Source organism: Prionailurus bengalensis, chromosome B4, assembly GCF_016509475.1.
Source record: "Prionailurus bengalensis isolate Pbe53 chromosome B4, Fcat_Pben_1.1_paternal_pri, whole genome shotgun sequence".
NCBI lineage: Eukaryota > Metazoa > Chordata > Mammalia > Carnivora > Felidae > Prionailurus > Prionailurus bengalensis.
In genome coordinates this window covers 83,008,720-83,024,784 of record NC_057358.1, presented here as the reverse complement: position 1 = coordinate 83,024,784, position 16,065 = coordinate 83,008,720, and the positions used below count along the sequence as shown (strand labels likewise).

Here is a 16,065-nt window from a genome sequence, read left to right as displayed (position 1 = left end):
CTGAGCCACCCAGGTGCCCCATCGACTTTCCAGAAATCTTACCATATAAAGCATGAGTTCTTAACGTGGGGTCTTGGGACTACTAGAATGGATGAGTTTCAGGATATCTATTTGCCCAAAATACAGGAAAAAGAATCGCCTATGTGCCTACGTTTTTTCTGAGGAGGGTAATTATATATAATAGTTTAAACATCTGTCAAAATTGTGTATTCCAAAAATAAAATAGGGTTAACCTACGTCACTGCTACCTTACAATGATGTGAATACAATCCGTGGCATTCAGTATTATTTAGTATCTCCTATGTCCCCTCATTAGTTGAAAAGGGGAAATTAAAAAGTCACTGCAATACCGCTGTGGCTAAGTTACTGACCAGAGGGCAGAAGGTGCCTGTTTCATGACAATTTCCCTTTGGGTATCAAAATGCCTCGACTTAGGGGATGGGAAGAGGTCGGCTATCTAAGGACTGCCCAGCTATCTAAGGACTGCACAGAGCTGAAGTTCCTGCCAGGCCAGGGCGTTCTGTTCTGAATTCTTACCCTTATTTAGACCTCGTCACCACCCCCGTCAGGGAACAACCGGAGGGGTCACTCGTTAAAGGAAGTGACTGGCGGCCGCTCCTGACCCGGAATCGGATCCTGGTCCCGCCCCCTCCACCAGGCTTCCTTCTGCAACAGGCGTGGGTCACGCTCTCGCTCGCTCTCTTTCTGCCGCCATCTTGGTTCCGCGTTCCCCGCACAGTAAGTCCTGTCTTCGTCGCTACTCTGTATCCGCAGCCATCCGCCTTTTTGCGGACTGAGCCGCCCTGGGGACTGAGAGCTAAGGAGAGTTGGAGGCTTTGTGGGACCACCGGGTTCCTCCTCGCCTCTGGGAAGTGTGGCCTTGGGGCCTCCGGACAAAATGGGGTCTGTGGTTGATATCCTAGCAAAAGCAGGGCAGAAGGGCCGCGGGCCGGGCATGGAGGCCAGTGCTGCGGAGATGAGAGCCGTTGCGGTGTTGGGGGCCGAAGCGGAGTGCGTCTGCTGTTAGGAAAGGTTTCATAAGAACCCGGAGGAGGTTAAGGGGGTCACAGCCTTGGAAACCCCCCCGCCCCCCCGACACACACACAGGCCGTTCTTAATTGTGACAAGCGAGTGTTGGGACTTAAGGCGCTTTCTTTCCCCCTCCTGGTTCCCGAAAGTCGACAAACGGGAGTCCTGGAGGTCCCAGCCCAGGCAGAGTGAGTGTAGGAGGGGAGGTTGTGCAGCGTAGCGTCTGAAGTCTCCCGTGGTCGGGAGCCAGACCAGGATGCTCTCCCTCGGGTCGAGAACGCAGTGATGATTGTTGCCCTTGTGGGCTTCGGCGTGTGGAGTAAAAGGAACCCGTGGGCACTAGAAGTCCGTTCTCTGCGGAGTAAAGAGAGGTAGATGATTTGCTTGATCAGAGATCAGAGGGTCACGTCTTATTTCTTACGTATTCCCAGCAGCTTTGGGGAGGGTTGTCCCGACACCTTCATGATTTTTTGCTTAACAGCCCTTCGCAGAGTTTTTAAGAATATTTGACTCTGGGTTGGGCAGCAGAACGGATCCCAGTCAATTCAGGCCTCCTTTTTATTCCCTTCAGAAATGCCTGGTGAAGCCACAGAAACCGTCCCTGCTACAGAGCAGGAGTTGCCACAGCCCCAGGCTGAGACAGGTAGGTTCCCCTAGCCCCTTGCTGTTCATTCAAATTGTAAGAATGACCCTAAGACCATTTGGTGGGTAAAATGACAAAGGGAATACACTTCTGTTTTTCAGAATTAAGTCATTAAAGATGGGCTGTAGCTTTACCAGGGAGGAGAGTCGCTGATACTAACTGCTGTCCTGGAGGGACTTCATTAGGGAATGGAATGTAAACAGTATATATAAGTATTAAAATCTCCCTGGCCCACTTTGTGGGTTATGGTAACTGCCTCAAAGGGCATTCTGTGGAACCCTCACCTCACATAGAACTGAGCTGGGAAGGGGCTCGGTGATTCTTACCTATTGGAACTGGATGACACACTTGCAGGCCAAGGAGACCTGAGCTTTTGTGAAGTTCTAGCCAGCAAGTTGCACCAAGGTTTTAGGTGGCAGAGCTTGGCATTGTGCCTTCATCACATGTCTGGATGAGATGTGTCCTACTGGTAAATGTGTCCTACTGGGCCCCAGGGCACTCATATGTGGGTTAACTTATTTTATGAGTTGGTGTTGAGATTTCTGGTGTGCTGAAATAATGCCTGCATCAGTAGCTTGCCAGAACCCAATATTGAAATAAACGTTTCTTTGACTACTTCTTCATCTTTGAAATTAATGGATGTAAAGGCAAGTTTTGAATAGTGGTTAAAATATATCTCTAGAAAACTTAAGGGATAGTGAAAAAATATTTAATGATATTCTTGCTGCGTCAGTTGTGCTGAAATAAAGAAAGGGAATCTTCGGGCTGCAACTTACATTCTCACTGTCTTTTATTGTAATTATTATTTTTTTTTTTTTAACTTCACCTGTCACTTAAGGACAGTTTCTTTCTCTTTCTGGAATTAAAATAGAGTTGTTTATAGTTAAAAGCATTGAGGTTCTCTCCCCCCACCTGTCTGATTTTAGCAGCTGAAGGGATTAATACAGCTGCTAGAAAAGAAAAAGGAGGGGGCCTCTGAGCTAGTGAACAAGCTGTATGAAATCCTTGAAGTACAAGGAATTTAATGGAGGTAGAAAATAAAGGACTGGTCTCAAACAATCCTGTAATTCAATGCTAACCAAAACCTTATTCAACAATTTGATTTTACAAATGTAGAGACTGAAATTTAGATGAATTTCGAATAATCTGTTTCAAGCCTCAAAACTAATGCCATTTGCTTCTGAAGCAATCCTTAATGCTGGTAAGCTTATTTCTGAATGGTTTGAGCTTGTACAGTTGGTTTAATAATAAGAGAGTGCCAGTGATAAAACACTCTGAATTTTTTTCTGTAACTATAATTAAGTGATTACTATAATGAAAAAACTAGCCCAAAGAATTGGTTATAGTGTCTAAAGCAGGTAACTTGGGCCTTACCCCATCTTGAAATCCAGTCAGAGGAAAACATTCTAAGTTTCAAATTCTGAGTAATGTGTTAGGAAGCATTTACACTGTAATCATAAGACTTTGAATTACCAACTCTCCAGGAAAAACTGGTTGAGCCACCTGTCTTTTCTGTAGTTGGATACTGGTTGAATAAATTGTGAGTTTGGATGCTGTGGGTTGTTTTGTTTTCATTTTTTAATTTCCTTCTAGGTATTGAGCATTTGTTGGTCTAATCCTATGCTCCAAATAGTAAGCATGGTAGTTTTTCATCATTCAGAAAATCTTTTGCTGAGCTTTACTCTAGTAAAGCTAGAACATTGGTCTATTTTGGCAGAATGACATACTTATCCAAATTAAGGGGTAGAAAACCAGTGTATTCCCCACTCCAGTTCCCTTCTTCCAAAATAGAACCACAGTCTGGTTTAACAAGTTGGTCTACAGTTTCATAATACAATCCCTACCCTTGTGACTAAGCTCTCTCCCTGGCAGTCTGGTTCATCTTAGATTGATGTCTGAAGGGCTAACATTACCTAGGAAGGTCTGTAGAAACTATGAAGTACAACCCATTTGTGGTTGGTTTTTTGTTTGTTTTGGGTGAGTGGGTAAACGGAGGCATAGAGAGGCAGAGTGACTTAGTTCTTAATACTTCATACTAAGAGTCAGATTTTTTTCTTACCTTAGTGGAAGCCTGAGCATATAAAGACTTGTTTTTTTTCTCATTTAGCTCCAACTCCTGGTCGTTATCACCACTCACTGCCTTCCTTGTTCTGATTCTCAGTGTCTGTTTCACTGAAACAGGCTGATCCTTGGGGGACAGAGTAGAACAGCTATTCTTCTAGTGGTATTCTATGGCCTATAAGAAAAACTTAGGGTTTGTTTGAGGAAGGAAGGGAGGAGGGCACATCTGGGAAAGGATGGAAAGCATGCTATTCCCAACCCCACTCTTAGGCCTGTGCTCCCCATTTAGAGACTAATAGGCTGCTTAGACTGTTCTTTTCACCTTAAAATTGTTTTTTGTAGGTTTTGTTGGTTTGGTTTGGTTTGGTTTGGTTTTGGTAGGACATGGGAGATGGGGAGAGGGATGTGTTCTTACTGGACCACTGAAATATGTTTGGGGAAGGTTGCTGTTGCCTGTCACCTTTGTCTAATCCTGTGTGGTGACTTTCATTCTCAGATTTAAAAATTCTGTGTTTCCTGTGAGGCATGTTGTACCAAGTTGGGCTGCATAACTCACCTTTGTTTTTTTCCTTCCCTCTCCTTCTTTATTCCCCTTTTTTGCTTTTCTCCTCCAGCTATGCTTCCTGTGTCTTCAGCCTTGAATGTCACTGCTGCCTTAGGGCAGCCTGAATCTACCCTTCCCCCTTCTTGTTCCCTGGCTCCCCAACAATGCCCTCTGGCAACCCCTAACCAGCCTTCCCCATTTCTTTCTCCCTCTAGTGTTGCTTCAACCCCTTTTGAAGCTCCTTTTCCCCAGTCATCCTCTGGGACAGCCCTGCCTTTGGGAGTTGTCCCTTCCCCCACTGACACCCCAGCTTTCCTGCCAAACCTACTAGGGCCTACCATCTCCCCAGCTGCCTTAGCTCTGGCCTCTCCCATGATAACTCCAACTCTGAAAGGCGCCCATTCTTCTTCAGCTCCCTTGGCTCTGGTGGCCTTGGCTCCCCACTCAGTTCAGAAGAACTCTGCTCATCCACTTAACCCTCTTAGTTCACCTCCTTCGATTGCTGTGACTAAGTCAGGGTCAGTGACCTCCCTGTCATCTCCCATTGCTTCCTCAGAACCAAAGACCTCTCCTATTCAAGACCCCTTACAAGTAGACCCTCGAAAAATTACCCCCGTCCCTCCAAGTATAGTCAGTGCTGTTCCTGCCCATGTTGGAACTCCCTTGGCCTCGGTTCAGTCTGGAGTAGCCTCATGTCCTCAGATGCCACCCACCACTCCCCTAGCCATCACTCCCCCTCAGTTCAGAGACATCCCTGTTTCCTCAGCTCTGACTTCTCAACAAAACAAGGAAAGCCTCAGCCTAAAGGGACCCCATAGTTCACCTGCTGCCTTATCTGTTTCAACCCAGTCTATTTCTGTGTCTCCCAACATCTCTCCAGTTTTTCTCCCTTCTCTAGTCTCTCACCCTGTACCTTTACATCAGAGTTCTCTTGGTTCTCCTATTCAGCCCTTAGGTCAAACAGGCCATAATGTTCTGTCAGATGCTATACGGGATGCCACTTCTGCAGATCGTTCTTCCACAGGGACCTCTTACCCTTCTCAGAGATCTGTAATTCCTCCCCCTCCTTCCAAAAATGAGGTGACTTCTGCTGCTGTGGCTGCTTTTCCAGCAGGGACTCGAGATTCCCCTTTGACTCTTTCTGTTGACAAAGATCCCTCTGCTGTCACTGGCATAGCCTCCTACAACCCCTCTGGTTCATTAAATGTAGCTACCTCTTCTCCATTATCTCCTACAGCCTCTCTCATTCTCAAAGGTTCTCCTGATGCCACTCATCATCAGCCTTTGGTGGCCCAAATTCCTGCTTCTCCAGAGAGTCCAAGCTTGAAAGAAGCTCCTGTTTGTTCTGTTGGAACCACCCCATTTGTTATGGCTAACCCCTCTACAGTTTCTGCAGCACCTACTACCTTTGAGATAGCTACTTGTGTCTCTCCTCCAGTTTCATCAGGTCCCATAAGTAGTAAGGACTCCACTTCCCATACTGCCCTTGTTATGACTCCTGTGGCTCCCAAAGAGCTTTCTGGTCCTCAAGTAACAGCCCCTCTGGGAATACCAGTCTCTCCTCCTCTGCCAGCCCCTGAGAACCCCAAAAGTCTCCCTGCATCAGTATTGGTAAAGTTACCAACACAGAAAGATCTCCAGATGTCACCTGCCTCTGTTGCTGGAGCCCCTGTTTCACCAGTCCAGGCAGGACTCCCTATCAAGAAAGACCCTATTCTAATACCATTGGCCCTGGCAGCCCCTAAAAATCCCCCCTCTTCCCAAAGTACATCATCATTGGAGATCCCTCTTTCCCCTGAAACCACCTTAACAAAGAAAAGCCTTGTAGAGCCTCTCCCTCTAGTTATGCCAGTCAATACTACTCCCTCTCTGGGTGTTAACTCTCCAACCTCTGTAATCAAGACAGATCCTGATGCAAGCCCAGACCCCACGAGTCTGCTTCCCAGAAGTTCTCTCCCTACCCCAACCATGGCTACATTTTCTGCTGCCACTGCTGGGGTGGCTCCTACCACTATAGCCAGCCCTTTACTAGGAGCTGTCTCTTTGGCTCATAAAAGCCACCCAGATAAGGAGGTTAGTTCCACTCTTACTATTTTACCTTTGGTTCCACCAGCCTCCGAAAGTTGCCCTGTGGCTCCAACTGTGACTTTACCCCCCCAGAATGTTTCTGCTTTTCCAGCTGCCATGGCACTGGCCCCCGAAATTCCCAAGTCTGAGCCCTTTCCCTCTCTTCCTCCTCAAGGTGCAAAGAAAGTTCATGGTATTTCTCATACCTCGGCATTGGAACCTGTGGCTTCCTCTCCTGAAGGGCACCCAACCAAGGACTCTGATTCTTCTGTTAATACATCTTCTCAAGGAACTTCCCTAGCTGACTCCACATCTCGTTTAGGGACTAGTGTGTCTCCCCAAACTAAAAGACGTCCAACCAAGAAGGGTTCAACTACTTCTACCTTAACTCTTTCTAAAAGTATACCTGCTATCCCTGATACTCCTCCTGGAAATCACTCATCCCCTATTTCTCCAGTTGAAGCTTCCTTTCTTCCAGAGGCCAATCTTTCTTTTCAAGTCCCTAAAGGGTCACTGGCCAAGAAGCATTCCCCTACTCCATCCCCCAAAGAGGCCCCAGATACCCCATCTCCCAAAGAGGCCTCCACTCCCCCAGCTGTGGCTCCTCCCTCCCCCAAAAAGTCCCAAGCAGCTCCATCACCCAAGAGAGCCCCAGCTACTCCATCTCCCAAAGGAACCTCCACTGCCCCAGCTGTGGCTCCCCCCGCCCCCAAAGGGGGCCCAACAACTCTATCCCCTAAAGAGACATCCACTCCAGCAGTGAATCCTTCCTGCCCCAAAGGGGCTCCCACCCCCCAGGCCATAGCTCCTCCCTCCCCCAAAGGGGGCCCAGCAACCCCATCCCCTAAAGAGCCTTCCACTCCTCCATCTATGACTCCTTCCTCCCCCAAAGAGTCCCCAGCTACCCAACTTCCCAGAGGGGCCCCTACCCCAGAAGCTGTGGCTCCTGCCTCTCCCAAAGAGTCCCAAGCAACTCCAGCCCCCAAAAGAGCCCCAGCTGTGGCTCCTCCAGCCCCCAAAAAGTCCCAAGCAACTCCAGCCCCCAAAAGAACCCCAGCTACTCCATCTCCCAAAGGGGCCTCCACCGCCCCAGCTGTGGCTCCCGCCTCCCCCAAAGGGGGCCCAGCAATTCCATCCCCTAAAGAAACCTCCACTCCCCCAGCTATGACTCCTTTCTCCCCCAGAGAATGCCCAGCTACCCAACCTCCCAACGGAGCTCCCACTACCCCAGCTGTGGCTCCTGCCTCTCCCAAAGAGTCCCAAGCAACTCCAGCCCCCAAAGGGGGCCCAGCAACCCCATCCTCTAAAGAGACCTCCACTCCACCAGCTAGGACTCCTCCCTCCCCCAGAGGGGGCCCAGCAACCCCATCCTCTAAAGAGACCTCCACTCCACCAGCTAGAACTCCTTCCTCCCCCAAAGCTGCCCAACCTCCCAGAGAGGCCCCCACCCCTCAAGCTGTGGCTCCTGCCTCTCCCAAAGAGTCCCAAGCAACTCCAGCCCCCAAAAGAGCCCCAGCTTCCCCACTTCCTAAAGGGACCCCCTTTGTCCCAGCTGTGGCTCCTCCCTCCCCCAAAAAGTCCCAAGCAACTCCAGCCCCCAAAAAAGCCCCAGCAACTTCGTCTCCCAAAGGGTCCCCTAATGCCCCAGCTGTAGCTCTTCCCTCCCCCAAAGAGTCCTCAGCTACCCAACCTCCCAAAGGAGCCCCCACTCCCCCAACTGTGGCTCCTCCCTCCCCGAAAGGAGGACCAGCAATTGTATCCCCTAAAGACACCCCCACTTCCCCAATAATGACTCCTCCCTCCCCCAAAGGGGCCTCAGCTGCCTCATCTCTCAAAGGGACCCTTACTCCCTCAGCTGTGACTCCTTCCTCCCACAAAGAGTCTCCAGAAACCCCAGCCCCCAAGGGGGCCCCAACAACCCCACCTCCCAAGCGGGCCTCCACTCCCCCAGCTCTGACTCCCTCCTCCCCCAAAGAGTCTCTAGCTACCCCATCCTCCAGAGGGACCTCAGCAACTCCATCTCCCAAAAGAGCCCCAGGGACTCCATCCTCCAAAGGAACCTCAGCAGCTTCATCCCCCAAAAGAGCACCAGCTACCCCATCCTCCACAGGTGCCCCCACTCCCTCATCTGAGACTTCTCCCTCACCCAAAGAGGCCCCTATATCTCCAGTTTCAGTTACTTGTCCCTTGGGGTCCACTGCCCCTCAGGCACCTAAAGGCCTACCAATAATGAAAGGTCCCACAGCTCTCAAACCAGTACTTGTTGCCCCAGCTCCAGAAAGTGCACCAGTTGTCATAGTTCCCTCTGAGAAAGATCCACTGGCCAAGAAGAGTTCTGCTACTCCACCTCCTGTGTGCCCCGATCCCTCAGCCAAGAATGGTACTAAAGGACCCCTTTCTACAATGGCTCCAGCCCCTCTACTGACAGTCTCTGCTCAGAAAGCCTCTTCTCCAAAGACTCCCAAAACCCTTCCTGTTTCTCCGTTAAAAGGCAAAGATTCTTTTCATTCCCCAAAGAGCCCCTTGGCTCTTGCTCCTGAGTCTGTGACATCTACCCCTCTAGCAACAGCTTCCTCTGAGAAGGTCCTTCCTAATGCTGGATCAGCATCTGTCTCTCCAGCACCCACCCCACCAGTCTCTCTGCCTCTCCCTCCCTCCCCAGTTCCCCCTCTGCTTCCTAAACAGCAATTTCTGCCGTCCTCACCTGGGCTGGTGCTGGAATCCCCCTGTAAGCCCTCAGCCCCTGCTGATGAGGATGAGCTGCCGCCTCTGATTCCCCCGGAACCAATCTCGGGGGGAGTGCCTTTCCAGTCGGTCCTCGTCAACATGCCCACCCCTAAACCTGCTGGGATCCCTGCCCCAACCCCCTCTGCCAAGCAGCCTGTTCTGAAGAACAACAAGGGTATTTGCCTTGGTTTGCTGTGTGCATGGTGTGTCGCCCACACCCCTCCTGGGGCTACCCACCGATACTAACCCTAGGATGCGCCGCTTTCTCCAGTATATCTGCTTGTGTTTGGACATAGAACATAGAATTATACCATTTTAAATGTAAAAGCTCTAGGTATATGAAACAATCTTGGTTTTCATCACCTCAGATAGTGTGTTTTGTATTATCTTGTGTAATGTGGTCCAGGCTAACCCTGGATCTGCCATTGTTCTTACCTGAATGATCTGACATTGAAAACCAAGACCTATTAGACTCTTTAATTTGCTCTAATCTCTGCCACATGACTAACTTTGTCCCTGGGCCTGGAATTTGCTAAAATGCTAGGAAATATGGAACTATTTGAGTTTCTTTTCACTTCTTAGATTTAGTAATGACCAGTGCCCAAGGGACTCCCTTTCCAAGACCTTTTCCTAGCCTGAGAATGGTGCAGGTGTATGCTTTTTTTCCTCTCAGTAGTCTTTATTGATGCTTGGCCTTTTGATTGAGGTAAACTTAAAATGTGTGAATTATATTTGGAAGATGGGAGAGAGAGGTCACAGGACAGAATCTAACAGAGGTGAGTGTTAGAACTACAGGTGGTTAATCATTGAGAATCTTCAAGCTAAGTTCATTAGACCAAATTGCTAGAGTAAGTGGTTTGAAAATAAGGCTAAATGTGTGTACACAACTGTTTCTGGCCTTCCCCAACCCAATATAAAGGATAAGGGGAAAACGTCCTCTCTGGCCTGCCTCCACAATGTGAACTTACTGCCTTTTCACCTAAATATAACTGGAGATACTTTGTCTGCCAGAACCTCTTTGGGATGGTTGAGCAATTGGGTAAAATTTGGAGTTAGGTAGGTCATTGGTATTTGCCGGTGCCAGTGAGTAAACACCTTGAGAGAAAGGAAGCAGTTACAGTTTATAAAATGCTTGGCCTGTAACTAGTAATTACCTCATTTCTGGGGCCGGGTCTTTAATGGATGTGTACACACTAGTTTGTGACTAAGTTGGAGGCTGTCAAGCTGGCTTCACACAAGTCAGTTGGTTTACACTTAACTTTGTGAGGTCTAGCATAAGCCAGTGACCTCTAGTCCAGGCAGGCTATGGTGAGGTGCCTCCTCCTCATAATGTACTTTAAAATAGTAAAAGTTATTTGTCATCTCAGGGTCTGGAACAGAATCGGACAGTGATGAATCAGTACCAGAGCTTGAGGAACAGGATTCCACACAGGCAACCACCCAACAAGCCCAGGTCGGTATTCTCTTATTCGCTGGTCAAAATACTTGTGCCAAGGAAGCATTGGAGAACGAGAATTGATCAGAGGAGCTGACTTAAGTATTTGGAGAAGTGTAGCTTCATAAAGGGAAAACCTCCTAGGGATTTTGGTATCTAGGCTTTATTTACATTCCAGTTTACTCATAGCTGTTTTATCTTCTTAGCTGGCAGCAGCAGCTGAAATCGATGAAGAACCAGTCAGTAAAGCAAAACAGAGCCGGAGTGAAAAGAAGGCACGGAAGGTGAGATTTTAAGTCATAAACCAAGAATTAAAGCTTCTGATGAAGCAGCTTTAGAGAGGGGAAACTGTAGTGTTAGTATCATATTTATATATTTATTTTTTTGTTAGTATCATATTTAAAGTGACAGAAATTACTATGGTAGAAAACCCAGGAGCCCGGGAAGCCAATTCTGTATTATATAAACTTAGCCTAGGAAAAGGCTTTGTTGTGGTTGTAGTTACTACTGTGTTCTTTACTTCCTGAAGCTGCTTCTAAAGAAATTAAAAACCTGATGTTTTCTATTTCTTAGGCTATGTCCAAACTAGGTCTTCGACAGGTTACAGGGGTTACAAGAGTCACTATCCGGAAATCTAAGAATATTCTCTTTGTCATCACAAAACCAGATGTCTACAAGAGCCCAGCTTCAGATACCTACATAGTTTTTGGGGAAGCCAAGGTAAAGAAAGTTTTCTTGGATGCACTATAGACCAGGGTTTCTCAGCCTCAGCACTAGTAATAGAGTTAGATAGTTCTTTGGTGTGGAATTTGTGGCTGTAATTTTGGGTCAGATAATTCTTTGTTGTAGAGGAACTTTCCTGTGTGTTACGGATGTTTAGTAGCATCATACCCAGGTGTAGTAAAAAAATCTCCAGACATTTGACAGATATTCCTGGGTCAAAATCCCCTCCCAGTTGAGAACCACTGTTCTAGAGCTAAGCTACTACTCTTTCCACATTGATGTATAATCTTAGTGAGGGCAAGCAATTTAAAGCTACCTAGTAAGTTAACCTGAAGTGGTTTTAGATTGAGAATTTGGAAAAGATATAAATGATTTATTTCATTTACTGCAGACTGATCTATTCACATAAGTCTGTATTTTCTGCCCTTTAGATCGAGGATTTATCTCAGCAGGCACAACTAGCAGCTGCTGAGAAATTCAAAGTTCAAGGTGAAGCTGTCTCAAACATTCAAGAAAACACACAGACTCCAACTGTACAAGAAGAGAGTGAAGAGGAAGAGGTACATAGGAAAATATTTTATACTTTTAATTCTCTCCGGTTTATATTGGTGGAAGGATTCTGTGTTGCTTTAAGCTCTCGAACTGCATTGAGTTAAATAGTTTCTGAGTTATATTAAGAACTAGATTCGGTGCGGGGCTCCTGGGTGGCTCAGTCACTTAGCATCCGAATTTGGCTCAGGTTGTGATCTCGTGGTTTGTGAGTTTGAGCCCTGCGTCAGGCTCTGTACTGATAGCTTAGAGCCTAGAGCCTGCTTCGGATTCTATGTCTCCCTCTCTCTACCCCTCCCCTGTTTGTGCACTCTCCATCTCTCTCAAAGAATAAATAAACGTTTTAAAAAAAAAAAAAACAGATTCGGCACACTTGGGTGGCTCAGTCACTTAAGTGTCTGACTTTTGATTTTGGCTTAGGTCATTATCTCACGGTTCATGGGATGGAGCCCCATGTCAGGCTCTGTGCTGATAACCAATTCTCTCTTTCCCTCTCTTTCTGCCCCTCCATGTCTCATGTGTTCTCTCTGTCTCTCTCAAAATAAACATTAAAAAAAATAAAAAATAGATTCAAGAGACTCCTAACTTGCAAAGAACTGCTAGAGTTGTTCTTGCCTTTAGTTTATTGTTTTTGTTTTCTCTCTCTGTCTCTTTCTCTCTCTCTCTCAGGTTGATGAAACAGGTGTAGAGGTTAAGGACATAGAACTGGTCATGTCGCAGGCAAATGTATCAAGAGCAAAGGCAGTTCGAGCCCTGAAGAACAACAGTAATGATATTGTAAATGCTATTATGGTAAGTGTCCAAGCCTTTATCCTTTATTCTTTAACTCTCTCTTCCCTGACCAATTATGGATGACTTTATTTTCTGTGGCTTAATATCAATCAGCCAGTTAAGAAGCTTCAGAACAAAATCTATTCTGTATTATCTCATAATTTAGTGGCCTGAATTCTTAATCTGCCTATAACTACTTCTAATGATTTTTTTCTTTTACAGGAATTAACAATGTAACCGTCTGAAAACGAGGACCCTTTTTTGGTGTTTCAAAAGAATAACTGCAGCTTGGTTTGAAATTTGTACTGTTTCTATCATTAATAAAGTTATGGCTTCTTGTTGGATGAACTCAGTAGGTGCTTAGTCTCTTCCCCCTCCCTTCCCCCCCGCCCCCAAAAATGAAGGCTCTAGAAATGAAAACACATTAATTACTCTTAAGACTTCAACTTCAGGGGCGCCTGGGTGGCGCAGTCGGTTGAGCGTCCGACTTCAGCCAGGTCACGATCTCGCGGTCCGGGAGTTCGAGCCCCGCGTCAGGCTCTGGGCTGATGGCTCAGGGCCTGGAGCCTGTTTCCGATTCTGTGTCTCCCTCTCTCTGCCCCTCCCCCGTTCATGCTCTGTCTCTCTCTGTCCCAAAAATAAATAAACGTTGAAAAAAAAAAATTTAAAAAAAAAAAAAAAGACTTCAACTTCAGTTGAAAAGATTTAGTACAAGGTTGGAGAGGGTACATACATAATGGATGTGGATGAAAAGATTGCGCTTTGTAGAAAATGAAGAAGTAACTCACGAAGGGAGTTTTTGACTTCTATACAGAGCACAAACACTGCTCCTAAACAACACTACAGACATTTTAGTGTACAAAATAAATTATGATTAGGGTAGACATAATTATGCTAGGAAAATAAGTAAAAACTAGGCAAATTGATACATAATGATTAGCCAGTGTGTGATAAATATATATAACTCCAGGGGCACCTGGGTGGCTCAGTTGGTTAAGTGTCCAGTTCTTGATTTTGACTCGGGTCATGACCTCATCACAGTCGTGAGTTTGAGCCCATGTCAGATTCTGCAATGTGGAGCCTGCTTGGGATTCTGTCTCCCTGTCTCTGCCCTCTCCTGCGCGCTCTCACTCGCTCTCTCGCTCTCTCTCAAAAATAAATATTTAAAAAAATATATATACATACACATAACTCCATATAAGTCCTATGAAGAGTAAAGTTTCTGAGTTTTGGTTGTTAGGAAATGGTTTGGGGGAAAAGCAGAGAACTAAAATTTGGAAATAGGAAGACTACAAGTAAATAGGCAAGAATCCTAAAACAAAGAAGTGTAATACACCTAGAAGGAATGTTAGAATGGGAATATATCAGATGAACTTGGAGGGCAGTGGAGGAGGTAGAGAAAGAGGATGACAAAATCTCAGGCAGGCTCTGCACTGTCAGTGCAGAGTCCAATGCAGGGCTTAAACTCCCAAACCATTAGATCATGACCTGAGCCTAAGTCAGGAGTCGATGCTTAACTGACTAAGCCACCCAGATGCCCCTAGACATTTATGTTATTGAATTCAGTTTGTCTTAGTAATCTCTGTACCCAATGTGGGGCTTGAACCCACAACCCTGAGATTGAGTGTAATATGCTCCTCTCAACTGAGCTAGCCAGGTATCCCTTGAATTTGGTCTCCTTGATTCCTATGAGAGTAGGTATTATTTTAACACGTGAGTGGAAGCTGAGGACCAAAGAGATGAAATGACTTCCCCAAGAACAGCTACGGAAGAGCAGGGCCTTTTCATTGTGGTAGGCTCCATTGATAGAAAGTGGTAGACTCCTGGAGAAGCACAAATTGCCATTGGGCTGAGAATGCTGACTCGTTTCCATTTTACTGGGGTATAATCATTTGCTGAACAAAAGTCTCATGAAAATGATAGGTGCCTTGGCTGCCAAATCTGAGCCTAATTCTTTTTTAATTTTTTTAATGTTTATTTTTGAGAGACCGCACAAGCAGGGGAGGGGCCGAGAGAGAGGGAGGCAGAATCTGAAGCAGGCTCCAGGCTCTGAGCATTCAGCACAGAACCCTATGAGGGCTCGATCTCACGAACCATGAGATCATGACATGAGCTGAAGTCAGACACTTAACTGACTGAGCCATGCAGGAGCCCCATAAGCCCAGTAATTCTTATTTAGGGAAGAAATTTAGGGATGTTAACGACTACTAACCTTACCCTTCACTCCTGCAGAGTTAAACTGCCAATTCTTGGTTACTTTTTTTTTTTTTTTTTTTTTTTTTTGGTATTTATTTTTGAGAGTGAGGGAGACAGAATCCCAAGCAGGCTGCATGCCGGCAGCACAGAGCCTGATGCTGGACTCAGAACTTAGGAATGAACCCGTGAGGTCATGACCTGAGCCCAAATTGAGTTGATGTTTAACCAATTGAGACACCCAGACACCCTCTTGGTTACTTTTTTGGGGAGGTATCTTGTTCAAGGCTATTACTGCTACCAATGCTATAGTTCTATTTCTTCCCACCTCAAGGACTCTTTTCTTCAGCCATTAATCCCCCAAAAGCATTTCTTTTCACCACACTTGAAATGTACAACTAACTTTCTCTGTCACAGAATGATCTCATAATTTTGGCTCTCAAATTAAGGAATGTATATAATTGGAGCAAAAACAAAAATTTTGAAGAATTACTCTCCTGGTTCTTAAAATGATTAAGTCTCTATTCAAATAATAGACCATTTAACAATGATATTTTAAGTAACCTCTGACTTCATCTTTTAAAAAACAAGAAGCCCCTAGATGGCTCAGTCTGTTGAGCATTCAACTCTTTTTTTTTTTTTTAATTTTTTTTTTTTTTTCAAACGTTTATTTATTTTTGGGACAGAGAGAGACAGAGCATGAAAGAGGGAGGGGCAGAGAGAGAGGGAGACACAGAATCAGAAACAGGCTCCAGGCTCTGAGCCATCAGCCCAGAGCCTGACACGGGGCTGGAACTCATGGACCGCGAGATCGTGACCTGGCTGAAGTCGGACGCTTAACCAACTGCGCCACCCAGGCGCCCTAGCATCCAACTCTTGATTTAGGTGAGGTAATGATCCCAGGGTCTTAGAATTGAGCCCTACGTACAAGCTCCATGCTCAGCGTGGAGTCTACATGAGATTCTCTGTCTGCCTCTCCCCCCCTCTCCCATGCTTTCCCTCTCTCTCTTTTTCTCTCTCCCTCTGTCTCAAATCAAACAAACAAAAAACCAGGCGCCAGGATTGCTCAGTTAAGCATGTGACTTAAGGTCATGATCTTAAGGTTTGTGAGTTTGGCCCCACATCAGGCTCTTTGCTGTCAGTGCAGAGCCTACTTTGGATCCTCTTTCTCCCTCGCTCCCTGCCCCTGCCCCACTAGCTCTTGCTCACACACACACTCTCTCCTCTCTCAAAAATAAACATTAAAAATTTTAAATTGAAAAAAAACCCTGATACTCCAAAACATGTATAGGATTGAAGAATCTGTGAAATTCACGGGTTATT

The 16,065-nt window shown here is 46.2% G+C and overlaps 1 protein-coding gene across 4 annotated transcripts; it reads left to right on the top strand.

Annotated features, from left to right (window-relative positions):
• The first annotated feature begins 605 nt into the window (after positions 1-605).
• On the top strand, positions 606-12,897 carry NACA (nascent polypeptide associated complex subunit alpha). Of its 4 annotated transcripts, XM_043564491.1 has the most exons (10): positions 606-738; positions 1,601-1,672; positions 4,348-7,125; positions 7,216-9,246; positions 10,439-10,524; positions 10,713-10,790; positions 11,080-11,226; positions 11,661-11,789; positions 12,448-12,570; positions 12,772-12,897. In XM_043564491.1, exons 2-10 carry the CDS (start codon positions 1,603-1,605, stop codon positions 12,784-12,786), a joined length of 5,457 nt encoding a protein of 1,818 aa, XP_043420426.1. In that variant the 5' UTR covers positions 606-738; positions 1,601-1,602; the 3' UTR covers positions 12,787-12,897. The 4 variants fall into 4 exon arrangements, with proteins under 4 accessions (XP_043420426.1, XP_043420425.1, XP_043420427.1 ...); XM_043564490.1 differs by having other exon boundaries at positions 4,348-9,246; XM_043564492.1 differs by lacking the exons at positions 4,348-7,125; positions 7,216-9,246 and having other exon boundaries at positions 616-738.
• The last annotated feature ends 3,168 nt before the right edge of the window (positions 12,898-16,065 follow it).

Coding starts and splice junctions, on each gene's coding strand:
- NACA (XM_043564490.1), top strand. CDS start 1,603: ATGCCTGGTGAAGCCACAGAAACCGTCCCTGCTACAGAGCAGGAGTTG. Junction 9,247..10,438: donor TGTTCTGAAGAACAACAAGG/GTATTTGCCTTG, acceptor TTGTCATCTCAG/GGTCTGGAACAGAATCGGAC. Junction 11,227..11,660: donor TAGTTTTTGGGGAAGCCAAG/GTAAAGAAAGTT, acceptor TCTGCCCTTTAG/ATCGAGGATTTATCTCAGCA.